Source organism: Myotis daubentonii, chromosome 14 (genome assembly GCF_963259705.1).
Source record: "Myotis daubentonii chromosome 14, mMyoDau2.1, whole genome shotgun sequence".
NCBI lineage: Eukaryota > Metazoa > Chordata > Mammalia > Chiroptera > Vespertilionidae > Myotis > Myotis daubentonii.
In genome coordinates this window covers 29,001,221-29,018,116 of record NC_081853.1, presented here as the reverse complement: position 1 = coordinate 29,018,116, position 16,896 = coordinate 29,001,221, and the positions used below count along the sequence as shown (strand labels likewise).

Sequence of the window (16,896 nt, the reverse complement as noted above, 5' to 3'; positions counted from 1 at the left end):
ATCAGTTCTGTTCGGGGATGTTAGTAGGAAACAGCCACTGAGGCCTGTCCCCTCATCAGTGGCTTTGGGAAAGGAGGTGATTGATCCTCAGAGAAAGGGCCAGGCTGGGAGACACCAGGCCTGCATCCCACTCCCCTGACACCTGTCTTCACTGAGGTGCAAAGGAAGTGTTGGGAAGCACAGCGCAGCAGCCATGCCTGAATGCAGCACCCAGCCTGGGGCTCTGTCCTTCACCACCCACAGGGAATGAATTCATAAACAGAGAAAGGAGGTAAGATTAGAAGATGCGTCTATCCGTTCCGCTAATTCAAACAAGTGTTTACTTAACACCCTTCTTTAGCCAGGCAGCAACCTATGTCCAGGGGGGAATAAGACCTGCACATCTTGGACAGCAGGAACGAAAATAACAGGATCATTTAATCATTCATCGAGTCATTTATTTGACAAATGTCTGCTGTGGACATAGGTGTACCAAGCTAGGTGATGTTATAGTCAAATATAGAAAGTCACTAACTTCATGGGTGAGAAAAATAAGTACAGATAAACGAGGAAAGTAATCACAAATTGAGAAAGGGCTATGAAGGAAAGGAGTAAGGTTCCGAGAGACAAAGTAAAGTGTATGGGTTGAAGGGAGATGATGGATGGTGCTGGCGGCAATCAGGGCTTGGACCAGGACTTCTATTTGAGGGTATGGGGTCTGTGAGAAGTTTGAATGGAGAAGCTGAATAGACACTCGGATTTAAACTGGGTCTGGGAAAAGGTTTGGGTAGGAAATGGCTATTTAGAGCCGTGGAAACGAAGGGAGGCCCAGGAAAAAGAGCACAGAGGGCTCTAGGCACAGAGAAGGACACGAACACTTTCACGTGTGAACAAGCAGTTTACAGAAACAACCTGTAAAAGGCCCTGAATCTGCATGGCGCCCGGCTTCCTCCTTCGGACTACATTTCCCAGAATGCCGTAGGAACCGCGCGAGACCGAGGTCGCTCCCAGCAGCCTCCGGCGCCCGCGGCCCCGATAATTATGGCGGCCCTCAGAGCGTCCGTGTTGCCTTGGAGCCTCCTGAAAGGTTCTTGGGGCGCGGAAAGGGTCTGTGTTCGGGTCCGGGCTCGGCCCCAGCCTGGCGCCCTGCTCCAGCCGCTGCCAGGGCCCTGCGGGGCGGGAATGCCTTGCCGTCGGCTCGGCTCCGAGGCCGGTAAGTGACCTGCCCGAGGTCGGCTGGCGCGTCCTGGGGCCCCACGCGGAGCCCCCCCTCCCCCCCGCCCCGCGCCTCCCGCGCTTACACCTGTCGGCTCCCTCTGTGTAACGGCAGGGCTGGTCGTTTCCAGCTTTAGCTCGTTGGTTTATCCACTTAACCAGCAGCTCTTTGCACGGGTTTTCCCCGAAGAACTCATGGCCCCTTGGGAAAGTGGCCGGGCATTGTGACCGGGCATTGTGACCGGGGGACGCACGTCAGACTGGGATTCAAACCAGGACGGGAGGGCAGGGAGGGCTTCCGGGAAAGTGTTTAGTTCCTGGAGTGGCTATGACCAAAGCGGAGACCGGGTTAACCATACTACGGAGAAAAGAAAGAAGCATCGCAAGTAGCGGAAACAGCGTAAGCAAAAGTCCAGCAATAAGACAACACAGGTAGTTGGGGACCCAGTTTCGGAGGCAGGAGTGATGAGAAGGGTTCGTTATGACTTTGGATCTAGGTTTAAAACAGTGGTTCCCACCCTTTTTTTGGCCATGCCCCACCTAGCATCTCTAAAATACGGATGCCTTCCCCCCACCCCGGGACATACAATTCTTATTTAAAAAGGGAACTGCTATTCACATGGAGGAAGCCAGGAGGCTATTAACTTTTCTGAACAAGCAGCGGTGCCTGTGCTAAGAGCACGGCATCCATGAAAGAGAAAACGAAAAGAACGAAAGGACAGTTGAAGTACTGAGGAAGAAATCACTAAGAAATTGTTAAAAAAGTAATATGAAGCGATATGAAAAAATAGCAAAGTTTCAAAACGTATAATAGAGAACTGAAATGCATAAATATGTCGCAATATATATTTATAGACTGTATAGGAGGCCCCTAGAACCATAAGAAACAAAAAATTCACTGTTAATAACTTATTTTCGAATTGCCCCCCTTAAAAACCAAATTGCCCCCCTGTGGGGTATGTGCCCCGCGTTGGGAACCACTGGTTTAAAAAGAGAAATCAGCGTTGTCGCTCAGGTTTCTAGCTTGAGCAGTTGAGTGGAGAGCGACGCTATTTATACCAGGACAAGGTTCATGGTGGGAGCAGCTGAAGGGGGAGGTGAGGGGGGCCGGTGAGGGAGAAACGGCGGTGGAGGCGGTGAAGATGGGAAAGGGGGCAGAATTCGCTTTTACTGCCGCATAGTCTTCCAGGCTGTAAATGTACCACCGTTTTCTATCCACTGGTCTACTGGTGGGCACTTGGGCTGTTTCCAGACCTTAGCTGTTGTAAGTTGTGCTGCTGTGAACACAGGGGTGCATACTTTCTTACGGGATCACTTGGTCAAATGGCAGTTCCACAGTTAATTTTTTGAGGCACCTCCACACTGTTTTCCATAGTGGCTGTACCAGTTTACAGTCCCACTAACAGTGCACCAGGGCTCCCTTTTCTCCACATCCTCGCCAGCATTTGTTCATCTCTTGTCTTTTTGAGGCTAGCCTTTCTAACAGGTGTGAGGTGATAGCTCATTGTGGCTTTGATTTGCATTTCCCTGGTGATTAGTGATGTTGAGCATCTTTTCATGTACTATTGGTCATTTATATATCATGTCCTCTTTGGAAAAATATCTATTTAGATCCTTTGCCCATTTTTTTATTGGATTTTTTTGTATTTTGCTATTGAGTTGTATGAGTTCTTTATATATTTTGGATATTAACTTCATAACAACTATATGGTTTGCTAATATTTTTTTCTCATTTCGTAGGTTGTCTTTTTCTCTTGTTATCGATTCTTTTGCTGTGCAGAGCTATTTAGTTTGATTTTGTTCCATTTGTTTATTTTTTAATTTACCGCCTGGGCTTTAGGTGTCATTAAAAAAAATCATTGCCAAGACCAATGTCAAGGAGCTTTTCTCCAACATTTTCTTCTTTTATGGTTTCTGGCCTTATATTTGTCTTTAATCCATTTTGAGTTAATTTTTGTGAGTGGTATAAGATGGTCTAGTTTCACTCTTTTACACGTGATTATGCATTTTCTCAGCACCGTTTATTGAAGAGACTGGCATTTCTCTTTTGCGTATTCTTAGCTCCCTTGTCAAATGTTAGCTGACCGGGTACTAGTATGCGGGGCTTATTTCTGGGCTCTCGGTTCTGATCCATTGGTCTGTGTATCTGTTCATATGCTGGTAATAACATACTGGCTTGATTACTATAAAGGCCATATATGACAAACCTACAGCTCACATACTCAGTGGTGTATAGTATAGCTTGAAATTAGGAAGTGTGATGCCTCCCACTTTGTTTTCTCAAGATGGCTCTGGCTGTTCAGGGTCTTTTGTAGTTCTGTATAAATTTTAGGATTTTTTCTGTTTCTTTAAAAATATGCAATTGGAATCTCTTTAAAAAAAATAATTCTTTATTGTTGACAGTATTGCATGTGTCCCTTTTTTACCCCCATTGACCCTCCCCCCCAGCTCACCCTCACTCCACCCCCCCACCCCCCGCAATTGGAATCTTGATAGGGATTGCATTGAATCTATAGATGGCTTTGGGTAGTATGGACATTTTAACAATATTAATTCTTTCAATCCATGAACACAGATACCTTTTCATTACTTTGTGTCTTCCTCGATTTCTTTCCTCAGTTTTATAGTTTTCAGTATAGAAAACTACAGAATTTTTGCAGAGGATATTGCCTTGTAGTTTTCTGTTAGTTTTCACCTCCTTACTACTTTATTGCTTTTTGATGCTGTTATAAATGGGATCACTTTTAAGTTTCTTTTTCAGAAAATTTGTTAGTGTATAGAAATGCTATTGATTTTTAATATTTTGTATTCTGCAACTTACTGAATTTGTTGATTAGATGTACCTTTTTTGGTGTATTTTCTATATGTATAGAATTTTTAATATATACAATCATGTCATCTGCAAACAGAGACAATTTTACTTTTTCCTTTCTAGTTCTCTTTCTTTTTTCTTCCTTTTTTCCCCCCTTTGCCTAATTGTTCTGGTTAGGACTTCCTGTACTAACAAGTAGCAGAGATGAGGGTGGTACCCCTTTCTTGTTCCTGATCCTAGAAGAAAGGCCTTTAACCTTCCACCACTGAGTATGTTAGCTGTAGGTTTGTCATATATGGCCTTTATTATATTGATGTATGTTCCTTTTATACCTAATTTGTTAAGACTTTTTATCATGAATAGATGTTGAATTTTGTCACATGCATTTTCTGCATCTATTGAAGGGATCATGTGATTCTTTCTTTCATTCTATTAATGTGATGTATCACATTGATGTATTTCTTTGAGTATGCTGAACCGTCCTTGCACCCCGAGGATAAAACCCACATGATCATGGTGAATGATCTTTTTAATGTGCAGCTGAAATCAATTTACTGGTATTTTATTGAGAATTTTTGCAGAGAATATTGCCCTGTAGTTTTCTGTTAGTGTTCTTTTCTGGCTTACTTATCAGGATAATGCTGGCTTCATAAAATGAGTTTGGAAATGTTCCCTCCTCTCCAATTTTGGGAAGAATTTGAAAAGGATTGGCGTTAATTCTTTAAATATTTAGTAAGATTCACCTGTGAAGACATCTGGTCCTAGACTTTTCATCATTGGAAGAATTTTGACTACTGGTTCAATTTCCTTACTAGTAATTGGTCTGTTCTGATTTTTTTTAATTTTTAAAATTAAAATATCAATTACAGTTTACACTTAATATTATTTTATATTAATTTCAGGTGTACACCATAGTACAGATTGGTAGTTACAAAATAGTCATGGGGATGTAAATGCATAGGAAATATAGTCAATAATTATGTATGGTGCTAGGTTGGTACTGGAATTATCAGGGGAACAGTTTGTAAAGTGTATGATTATCTTTCTCATTTAATCTAGGATGTATATTTCTAAGAATTTTTCCATTTCTTTTAGGTTGTCCAGTTTGATTTGGGTTCTTTTTTTCCTTGGTTAGTGTAGCTAAAGGTTTGTCAATTTTGTTTATCTTTCCAAATAATCAATTGTTGTTTTGTTCATCTTTTCTATTGTTTAGATTGCATTTTAAAGAGTTTACTATGTATTCTTTGGAGAATGGTTTATAGTGGAGTCAGAAGGACACAGGGAGACTGGTAAGGAGGCTAAGGCAAGAGATGAGGATGGCTTTGACTAGGGTAGAGGCAGTGGAAATGGAGGATTGAAGAAAATTTATGAGGTATGATAGGAAGTATGTTCTGTGTCAGTGTCCTTTCTTGTAAAATGGGGATAATCATAGTGTTTACGAGGTTGTTGTGAGGATTAAATGTGCTCAGTACTTAGCTCAGGAAGCCCTGGCCCATAGTAAATATCCAACAAATGTTAGCTGTTATTACTGTTACGGCGGCGGCCTTAGGCAAGGCGTGAGTCAGGGATGACCATGAGGTATCTGGCTCACAGGACCTACTGGATGGTGGTAAGACAGGGAATGAAGGAAAGGCAGGTTTAAGACAGGATTTCCATAATATTGAAATGTATGTGCAGTGTTCATTGGGTATGTGGATGCAAGATGATCTTGGCTGGAGATTCAGATTGGAGAGTCTCCTGCATACAGAAGTAACAGAAGCCAGGAGGTCATCACTGAGAATGAGAAGGGAGCGAAGAAGGGTGTAGTTCAGAATCCTCAGGATACCAGCATTTACAAGACGAGCAGTGAAGAAGTGGCTGGGAAGGAATGACTTTTTTTTTTTTTTAATGGAAGTGGAAATGGGGGTTAGGCAACGGGATAGGAAAACTGCCTGGGGCAGCACTGAGATCTGGGTCTCCTCTCTCGTCCAGGGCTCTTCCATGACACCAGATGGCCTCTTCAGTGTCATGCCCAATCCAGGCCTCTCTTTCCTAGCTGCAACCCCTCAGCCTAGAATTTTCTTCCCTTTTTTCTTGGCCCTATTGAGGCCCCTGGGAAGCCATCTTTTGATCCCATCACACCCTGCATGCTCCCAGCCTATGTGGAATTCCTTCCTCAGTAGTCACACAACTCACCATGCCTCTCTAGTCTGTAGTCTTACACTGAGGAGCACCACAATCGATGGAATTCATGTAGGCTTGGTTTAGGGTCTGGCTCTATCACTTAATAGCTAGGTCTTTAGGCATGCTCCAGTATCCTCATTTATGAAATTGGGATATCAGTGCTTGTTTTGTGGGCTGCTATAAGCATTCCTGAAAATGTATGTAATTCTGGCATATAGGAGACAACCTATAAATGAAAGCAACTATTATTATTAATATTATTACATGCATTACTTTTTTCCTGTTGCTTCCTCCACTAGACTTTGAGTACCTTTTAAATGGCAGAAACTGCCGAAACCGGTTTGGCTCAGTGGATAGAGCGTCAGCCTGCGGACTGAAAGGTCCCAGGTTCGATTCCAGTCAAGGGCATGTACCTGGGTTGCGGGCACATCCCCAGTGGGAGATGTGCAGGAGGCAGCTGATCGATGTTTCTCTCTCATCGATGTTTCTAACTCTCTATCTCTCTCCCTTCTTCTCTGTAAATGGCAGAAACTATATCTTCATCATTGTGAATATTCAGTAAATTTTAAATGAAGGAATGAATCAATAAATGGATATCATAAGTACTAGCATTATGTGTTGAGGTAGACATTGTGTTAATCATTTTTTATTTTTAACTTTTTTATTTAGAGGTCTTGCTGGCTTGTCATTTTTTTCCATTTCTTATTTGCTAAAATCATTTTAACAGAATCTGGTAGCTCTGAGATCAAGAAACCTACATTTATGGATGAAGAAGTCCAAAGCATACTCACCAAGATGACAGGTTTGAATTTGCAGAAGACTTTTAAGCCAGCTATCCAAGAACTGAAGCCACCAACCTACAAGCTAATGACTCAGGAGCAGTTGGAAGAGGTACATGAGTGCAGGAATATTGGTAGACTGCCTTTCTTTAAAGAGCTAAGAGGTATTTAAAGACCCCTCCAGATGATACTTGTTCTTCCACAGGCACTAATGGGGGGGAATTCTAGGCACAGAACTGAGAAAAGAAATATGAGCTGGCAGGTGGAGGATCAGGAAACATGGCCAAAAATTAGGCAGACCGGGGCATGTGGGTCAGGCATCTGGGTGTTCAAGCAAGAGCCGCCTCTGCTCCAAAACCAGCCTGAGCATTCTTCCTTTGCCCTGCCTGCTCCAGCTTCCTTCCTGGAGAAGTAATTGTGACCTGCTTTGAGGCTGAAACTGGTGTGATTATGAGGTCCTTCTGAATAGCATCCCGCTCGGGCAGCAGGGTTCTCCTGGCGTCCTGGGTATTTGTGGAGAAGGCTTCGATGTATGAGCACATGAAGCACAATCACTCTTCTTTCTAATTCAAAAGTAATTTATAATCAGCAGAAATTCAAGTATCCAGTGGCATATCACACAAAGAGTGAAAGATCCCCTTTCACCTCTGAGAGGTGACCATTGTTAACAGGTGGCAGTGGAGCAGTGCGGTCAGTGGTTAGGAGCGTGGACTCTGGGGTTGAGTTTCTAGGTTCAAATCCCAGTGCTGCAACTTCCTAGCCATTTGCTTAACATTTGTGTGCCTGTTTTCTTGCTCATAAAATGAGGTAACAATAGTACCGTAACGTAGTTGTGGGCCAAATACATTCAGAGTATTTGAACGATATCTGGCACAGAGCAAGAGCCCAATAAAGGAGATGCTCTATCCTATTTCAAGCAGCTTTTGTGGCCTGGCTCTGCCTCAGCATTCCTTTGCTGTTTAGAGCAGGGGTCGCCCACCAGTGGGCCACTGGTAGTCCGTGAGGTCCAAAAGGTTGGCGACCGCTGGTTTAGAGAATGGTTGAGCCTATAGCTGGTTTTCTCAGCCATTCCACAGAGGCAAAGCCAGGGCCCCGGAGCCCACTCACTGATTCATGGCTCTGGCTTCTTCTCTTTGCAGTCCTTAGTGTTTTTGATTAATGTCTGCTTTTGTCAGCTGGTCCTTTGGTCTGTAGTCAAGTGGCTTTCCTTAAGAAATATTTTACTTCATTAGGCTACAAGACAGGCGGTTGAGGCAGCTAAAGTGCGATTAAAAATGCCACCGGTTCTGGAAGAGCGTACGCCAATAAATGACGTGTTAGCTGAAGATAAGATTTTGGAAGGAACAGAAACAGCCAAATATGTGTTTACCGATATATCATATAGCATACCACACCGGGTGAGTATATGTCTCATAAAGAAATTATTTCTGTTTGAAATACTATGTGGAGATGGGACTGAAGGACAAGGGTCAACATCATGTGACCCAGTTTGAATCTTCCAAACCAGAATTTCTGTGACTGGGGAGAACCTTCCGGAAGATACAGCTTAAGGAAGAAGAGGAATGCAGCCCCACATCATGTTGCCATTCCCCTACAAATTCCGAACACAGTGTGTTCCAGGTTGACTGCGAGGAAGGAGACAGGTGTGCTGAGGTAGAACCAGGGCAGAGTCCTCAAGGCAATGGGAGCAGGGAGATCCTTTCTGCCCAGGTAGGCGGGCTTCCTTAGCTGACGCTGTTTGAAAAGATGGAGTGTTTCTTTCCTGTAAGTACCTGATGACGCCAAAAACCCAGACTGCCCAAAGCATTTTCATTTTTCAGAATTCGCAGTAAGAATGGCATATTCCCCAGATAATTCCCAGACAGCACCACTTCTGTGGTTTTTATTCTTCCTCCTCTTCCCTCGACTGTCAGCTCCAAAAGGAGACTCTGCTACTTACGTCAGTTTTGTCTTTGAGCCTTTTCAAGTAAAGAGTAAAAAGAGGCATTTACAATTCAGCCCACAAAGTGCAGTAGAGTATTACATATGGGAGGGTTGGGGAAGGGCTACCCCATGTTAGCCTCTTTATCATACATGGTCATAGTTAGAAAACAGGATTTGAGCAATGTCCATGTTTGTACGTGAACCACCATATACCTGATCTGTACACATCACAGAGTTTCATTTTAATTATAATTTTTGCTTTGGGGTGCTTTAATAAATATTTTCAGTGCTATGAAGACTAGTTTGTGGGAGCATTCTATAACCTGAAAGGGAAAAAGGAACTTGGAATTCAAATTACCAAAATAATTTTGAGGAATAATTGTTATTTTGACATCTATTTTTTTCTATTTCTAGTACTTGATGAAAGTTTTAATTATATTATCCTCAAAACATGTTCAGATACTCTTTACTGACTCTGAAAAGATGAGTCAGTACCACCTGGTTAATTTGATTAGATATGTATCAGTTTTCTGCTATATAGTATGCAAAGCTCTGTGTAAGTCACTCTGGGTGTTGCAAAGAATTATGACCACATAAATCCCTGCCCTTTTCCAGTATTAACAATATCTGAGAGGTGTTAAGAATCTTGCACAGGATACACTGTCAGTTGAGTGGTACAGAGCATAGTGGAATTCAGAGAAGGAAGTGATCCCATGGTCTGGGACTTGGCAGTTGGAAGAGTGGAGAGACCAGAGGCAGGTGGACCCGTCAGTTTGACACATCTTTGGGTTTGTTCTTTTTATTCCCAGGACTTTCTTTTTTTTTTTTTTTAAATATATTTCATTGATTTTTTACAGAGAGGAAGGGAGAGAGATAGAGAGTTAGAAACATCGATCAGCTGCCTCCTGTGATTTTTTACAGAGAGGAAGGGAGAGAGATAGAGAGTTAGAAATATCGGTCAGCTGCCTCCCGCACATCCCCCGCCGGGGATGTGCCCGCAACCGAGGCACATGCCCTTAACCGGAATCGAACCTGGGACCCTTCAGTCCGCAGGCCGACGCTCCATCCACCGAGCCAAACCGGCTTTGGCTATTCCCAGGACTTTCAATGTAGATCATACAGTAGGAAAGTCTGTGTTAAGTGAGAGACTGGCATAGGGAAATGAAACAATTTGAAAAGGTTTCATAGCACTTTTTTCATCTGAAGTACATTTAGATGAATCTCAGATCAGAAATTTTTAGTTGAAGCATTTTATGTATTGGACTCACTTTAGGACCTGGTTGGCACTTAGTCATACTTTCATTTTAGATCTGATTGTCAGAGGCCCAGCAGTAATTAGTGAAGGAAGTATCAAATCTTAGCCAAGTCTTTGAGGTTTGAAATTATCATTGAAATATGCACATGATTGCATTTCATGTTTCCCAGTTGTACCTTATGGTGTTTAGTGGGACCCTACAACTGAAAATAAATCCTCATAAACTCATCCTTGATTATATTTTCTATTTCAGGAGCGTTTTATTGTCGTCAGAGAACCAAGTGGCACACTACGCAAAGCCTCTTGGGAAGAAAGGGATCGTATGATACAAGTTTATTTCCCCAAGGAAGGTCGGAAAACTTTAACACCAATAATTTTCAAGGAAGAAAATCTTAAGGTAAGGCGACTTGGTTTCATAAGAGTCAGTGGTGACGGATTCTTTGCTGAAACAGTTGACTCTGGTGCTCCTTGGCATTTTGCTTTGATAAACACATAAAAATTTCCAATGATAACTCAACTAGGGTTATTTATCTAGTGGCTGGGATTTGAATGCAGATGTAACAGCCACAAAGCCTGTGTTATTTCTGGATACCTCTTGATGGGCACAGATGTCACCTGTATGTGGATGGGCATGCCTGTCATGGCATCAGGATAAGTGTTGAACTTTCATGGTCTTCTCGTCTAATTCCAACTCTGCTGTGTGGTTTTAGACCATGTACAGTCAAGACCGGCATGCTGATGTCCTTAATCTCTGCGTGGCCCAGTTTGAGCCAGATTCTGCTGACTATATCAAAGTGAGTATATTTTCTAGTTTCTAAAGTATGAGCTTAAGTATGGTTATGAGTAAGGTTTTTAATATAGCAAATGAGTGAAGTTATAAGCTTTGATACAGGGGGAAGAGAAAGGAAATACCTGAACACCTGTCAAGGAAGGACCTGATATTTAACAGATATTTTATCCTTACAATACCCTTGAGTTAAGGATGAGAAAATTTATGTTTGAAGAGTTAAGGAGCCTGCCCTAGTCGGTTTGGATCAGTAGATAGAGCGTCGGCCTGCGGACTGAAAGGTCCTGGGTCCGATTCCGGTAAGGGCACATGCCAGGTTGTGGGCTCAATCCCCTATAGGGGGTGTGCAGGGGGCAGCCGATTAATGATTCCCTCTCATCATTGATGTTTCTTTTCTTTTTTTTTTTTTTTTTATGTTTCTATCTCTCCCTCTCCCTGCCTCTCTGAAATCAATAAAATACTTTTTTTTTTTTAAAAGTAGCTTGCTAAAAGTTGTACAGCTAGTGAGTGATGGCCAAAGTCTGTTCTTTTTTCAATTTATCATAAACAAAGTTACTTACTAAAATTTACCAAAATGCAGTGTTTAATCACTGAAGCACCTTTTATGTGTAAGGTAGTATTGTAGATAGTATAGATGATGACATCAGCTAGGATATTGTGTGCTGTGTCAAAGCTTGCAGTCCAGAAAGGATTGTGGGGAAGGGTGCTACATAAGCTTACAGGTAATTTTCACCTTAGTCCAAGATGTTAGGTGCTAAGAGGTTACAAAGTGCTGTCGGGAAAGGCTTCATAGGTTTCTTAAAGGGCAGGGGACATTGTGGTGGGTGGGTGGAGTTGGGTGAGGAGAGGGGTTTCAGGTAGAGGGTACAGTACAAACAGGCAGGAAACAATGTATGCCTGAGAAATGACCAACCATCTGGTGTGGCTGTATACAGTGTATATGTAGGGGGTGTTCAGGATTAGCCTAGAGGGGTAGGTGGGGCCCTATCACAGGTGACCTTAGATGCTAGGCTGAGGAACCTGGACTTCAGTCAGCAGAAAGCCTTTGAACATAGGAATGCCCTCATCAAAGTCTTCATTTCGGAAGATCAAGGACTCAAGGAATGTTAGTTAATAAGATGGATAGTATATAGTAGTTGATGGGATAGGGTAGTTGACGAGATGGGGGGGGAAGGAAGAGGAGTGAAAGAATGTTCTTGACCAAGAAATAATGGTCCATTATTTCCAGTGGTTTCTCTATATGTGTGCTTCATAAATAGTGCTTGGCTGCTGAAAAGTAATTGGTCTGGTTATAAATGGTTGGCACACTTGTTCCAGGCTGCCATTTGTGTCTGCAGTGGAGTGTTGGTCTAAATCATCTTTTGGTTAATGATAGTGGAGACAGATTAAGTAGACCTGATTTTACTGATACTTTCTTGGGCAGTACTCAGGCTAGTAAATGTATATCCAGTAATGCCACTCACTTTTTATTTTTCTAAAACAAACCCACATCTTATGTGGATAGGTTCATCATCAGACCTATGAAGATATAGATAAACATGGAAAATATGACCTTTTACGTTCAACAAGACATTTTGGTGGAATGGCTTGGTATTTTGTAAATAAGAAAAAGATTGATGGTTTACTGATTGACCAGATTCAGAGAGATTTGTAAGTATGATCTTAATTCCTAAGTAAATTCTTACCATTAAAGTGAATCTGTATTTAAGCTGTTATTTTTTCAGTGATAAGCGTACTGTCCAGTGACAAATAGCTTTCACTTACCTCAGTTTATTTATGGGTTTGTTCTTCCAACACAGCCCAGTTTTCTGGGTTTGCTTCTGTGTTGTGTAAACAGAGCTAGATTCTTTGAAAGAGTGAGTGGCTTTGATGTGTCCTGTGTGCCCTGGATATTGACTGATGCCCGGCATGCCCGATGCTCGGGGGCCTGGGGGGAAGAGGGCCGGTTGTGCTTGTTTTCTGGTAGGACTCCTCTTAGGGCTTTTCAGTAAAAGTCATCACTTAATTTATGGAAACACTCTTATTTTTTTATATCTCTTGCTTTTGTAAGATTAAGGCATTGAAAGGTTGTATTTTTCAAAGTCGCATGAAATGAGTGTCTGTTGTATTTTAGCATGTAGACTGGTATGCGCTCAGCCTTCTTAGCTGAAATAATAGTGTACTTTATAACTTGTAGAATTGAAGAGAAATTTTTTGGGGGATATGTTTCTGTTGATTGGGTTAGAAAGGCCAAAATAACAAGGAAAAGAAACCAGCATGGCTGTACTAAGTCAGTCAACTTTCCACAAAAAGCCCTTACTGAACTCAGAAGGTGGTTTATTGCTACCTTCAGACTAAGGTGTTTTGACTCAAGAGTATCCACCGTGTAATCTGAACCATTCGTACGAAGGTAAAGCATTTGTAATTAGAAGGTGCCATAGGCATTGTCTAAGAAGTGCAGTCCACATTTGAAATCAGCATTTCTCATAGAAACAGCATTCCTAACCGGAGGTGATGTCCAGCCAGCACACTTCTCAGCATGTGTCCTGCAATCCAGTGTAGAAGGCAGGACTATACACACCTTCATCCCACATAAGCAGAGGCCTGGCTGGTGGTCATGAGGATGCTTCAGGTGAACTGCCTTTAGGTGCATTAGCTTTGACATCACCTGTGAATGAATTTTCTTAGTTTCTGAAATGTAATCACTCTGAAAGTATGTTACCACAGAAACAGTATAACTTTTTTTTATAGGACATTAGAGCAACACAGAAATGCCTTTGAAAATTAACATTTTTGGTCAAGGTGTACTAATATGTGATACAGTGATATCACTATGACATCTGGGGCAGTTTATCTGCATATGGGGAAGGAGTGTTGTGTACTGAGTTAACCTTTGCTACTCTGCATAAGTAAAACTTCTGTGGGATTCTGAACAGCTTGCTGCAAATCCCAGGTGAGCCAGTAGAGGGTGCATGCCCTCACTGAATGGAGCCCAGGCCAGAATTTGGAATCTGCAAACATTTCTGAGGACATGTTGATTTTTAGAGAAAGAGAAACATTGATCACTTGCCTCCTGTACATGCCCTGACTGGGAATTGAGCTCATGACCTTTTGGTGTGTCCAATGCGCTGAGCCACCTGGCCAGGGCCTATTGTTAGTTTTGAATTGAGAGTCTTTTAATCTTTTTGAACATGTACACTATTTTTTTAAATTTCAAATATGGGCTGTGTGTGTGAAGCTAAATTATTCTGTGGCACACAGGAATTACACTTTAGCATGAATGTAATGAAGCCCTGAACATGGTTCTGCTATACAAAAACTAAACGTGATTCTAACATATACAAAGCTCTGAAGGGAATTAAGTTTATATTTTGAGGAAATATTTTGTTGTCATATTTATTGAACTTTGTTAGACTATAACAAGCAGAATAGATTTATAATGAACATTTCTGAACGTTTTTCCCCTGGAAAATTTTACTGTATGAGCAGGTCTGGTTTCTCAGTTCCCCCAAGGGACGGCTTTTAGGGTGGATGGACCTTGGGATAAGCCCTGAGCATTTCTCTACGGCTTAAGGAATTCCTTACCAGCAGCCTTACCTAAGTCACCCCACCCTCTACCCCCCAGCTCAGGTAATAGGAAAGCAGGATCACTTCATTAGGGTGTCCTCACTCCACCCCAGCCAGAAGCCAGTACACAGCAGAGCCTCCAAGCACAAGCATATTAGAAGAGTTATTTTTAAATATCCGCTTGGCTTTGAGGTGGCAAACAGGAGGAAGTTGTTGACTATGTGAGAAGTTAGTGGCTGTTTGGTGAAGCATAGGGAAGTTTTAATGTTGATGACAATTTAAGTCCAATCCTGAATTCTTGTTCTGGCTTTCCTTCATCTGATGTGCATAATTTCCAATTTGCTTCACTAGGATGCTCATTGTTAACTAATGGGTTCCTGTGAGTCTTTCCGTGGACTCCTAGGAGGCTTCTAATAGAGGCATTTATCTACCAGTTGAGTCTCAATGAAAATTTTGTTAGTAGGAGATGTCACCGCTAATACTTACAGGCAGTGGCTTTGAGCATCCCTTACCACCAGCCTCTGGCTCATGTGGGGTCAAGGTATATTCCTGCCCTCTGAGTTGGATTACATCATCTGCAGGTGAAGGGGGCTGGCCTAGGAAACATCTACCATTGCAATGTTGTTTCTATGAAAAATGATGCTGCTTCCAAGAATACAGCCACTTTTAGAATACATTCACTTTATAAATTGGGAACTGCCTGTAGAGACTCCTGCCCTACCTACTGCAGAATTGGTATGAACCCTAAATTAGCTAATTTCCCTGAAAATGCCTTTGAAAATAGAAAACTGAAGGGTTAAAAAAAAATTTTCTGGCCCACGGGAAACTTGACATGTAATTTAGTTTTAAGCAGGCACACCCTTTTAAAGGACTGAGCAAACGGAGAAAAAGAATAAACCCTTTCTCTCTAGAGTCGATGATGCCACCAGCTTGGTCCAGCTGTACCACATCCTCCATCCAGATGGCCAGTCAGCTCAAGAGGCCAAGGAGCAGGCTGCTGAGGGGCTACATTTAATTAAGGTAAAGGGACTCTTCCACACTAACTGTTGTGTGGTAACTAAGCTGGGAAGAATTCTAAAGTACGTCATATGTAATGGTAACTAACCAGGTCTGTGGTCTGGAAATAGTGATTAGAGCCCCCGTTATTTCTTCAGCCTGGACAATAGAAACACTGATGGGCTGGGGAAGTTGCAGCTGGTATTGGAGAAGTACTGTCATTTGATGAAATCACCCGCAGGGCCTGGTGGTCCATGTCCCCAGTGCATGGGCCACCTTCTGATTCAGGTGTCCAGAAGGGGAGATGGTGGTGCTTGTATGTACCAAGCCGTAGTTGCATTATTGTTTTGAACTGCAGATGTCTCAAAACCATGGGCTTACACATGTTCCTCTGTAAAATGTTGAGAGTTGATAAAATTTTTTAGGAAGGGGCAATCATTGTGTAATTTTCATCTCTTCTAATGCTCAGAATAGACATTGTTTTGTGGCTCTGGCTTCTATCCCAACATTATCTATGCATGTGCAAAGTAGTTATACAGCTTATTACTAAGACTAAAGCAACCAGGGATGTGAACAGTCTAAGGAGCAGAGAGAGACCGCAGTACAAACACTGGTTTTCTGTGATAGCCAGATAAAGCAAAATGCTTTTGTAGAAACATTCTCTAATCTTCTGATTTCTCTTGAAAAAAATTTTCTGACCCAAGGGAAACTTGAACATAATGGTTTTCATTTTATCTAGCAGAAGGTGCAATGTCAGGTTTTCTGAAAGAGGGCAGCCGTAGTAGGGCACTTCTGGTGTTTAGAATTAGTATTGCTTGAACTGTGCTGGATACTGTTTTTTTGTCTCTGCAGTATGCTTATTGCTTTATAATCAGGAAAAAAATTGTGAAACTTGGAAGGCTTTTTAAACTGGTGCTCTGCTATTACAGAAATGTCTCAAAACTAGTATAAAGTTAAGAACTTTTTTTTTCCATTTAAACAGGTTTTTGCAAAAACAGAAGCACAGAACGGAGCATATATAGAATTAACACTACAAGCTTATCAAGAAGCTTCCATTAGCCAATCTGTAGCTTCCTGAAAATATTTTTCAAATAAATTTCATTTTGCTAAATACTAACTAGCTTTCTGTTAATATCGATTGAGCTGAGTGTTTAAAATTGTCAAGGTACTTACGATTTGGAGTTCCAAATAGTGGCCCTACCACAAAGAAAAACTTATTACCCCACAAGAGATATTGGAGAAGTGATGTTAGTTTCCCTAATCACATAAGGTAAGTGCAGTATAAGAAAAAAAGTACCATGCCTTCTGGTTTTAGACCTGGATTTCCAGAAACAAGCAGCTACGAGACAAAAATCAGAGCAAGGCAGAAGAGCCCAAGCAACACCAGACTGAGGGGAGTGACGCAATGAGATTAAGGAAAATGTGGTTGGTGGAATGTGAA

General features: G+C 42.0%; 1 protein-coding gene across 1 annotated transcript; it reads left to right on the top strand.

Moving 5' to 3' along the window:
• The first annotated feature begins 994 nt into the window (after positions 1–994).
• On the top strand, positions 995–16,572 carry MRPS22 (mitochondrial ribosomal protein S22). Its single transcript, XM_059663800.1, has 8 exons — positions 995–1,192; positions 6,897–7,060; positions 8,181–8,345; positions 10,380–10,523; positions 10,837–10,920; positions 12,418–12,563; positions 15,371–15,479; positions 16,438–16,572. The coding sequence occupies exons 1-8, from the start codon at positions 1,021–1,023 to the stop codon at positions 16,531–16,533; spliced, it is 1,080 nt and encodes a 359-aa protein (XP_059519783.1). The 5' UTR covers positions 995–1,020; the 3' UTR covers positions 16,534–16,572.
• The last annotated feature ends 324 nt before the right edge of the window (positions 16,573–16,896 follow it).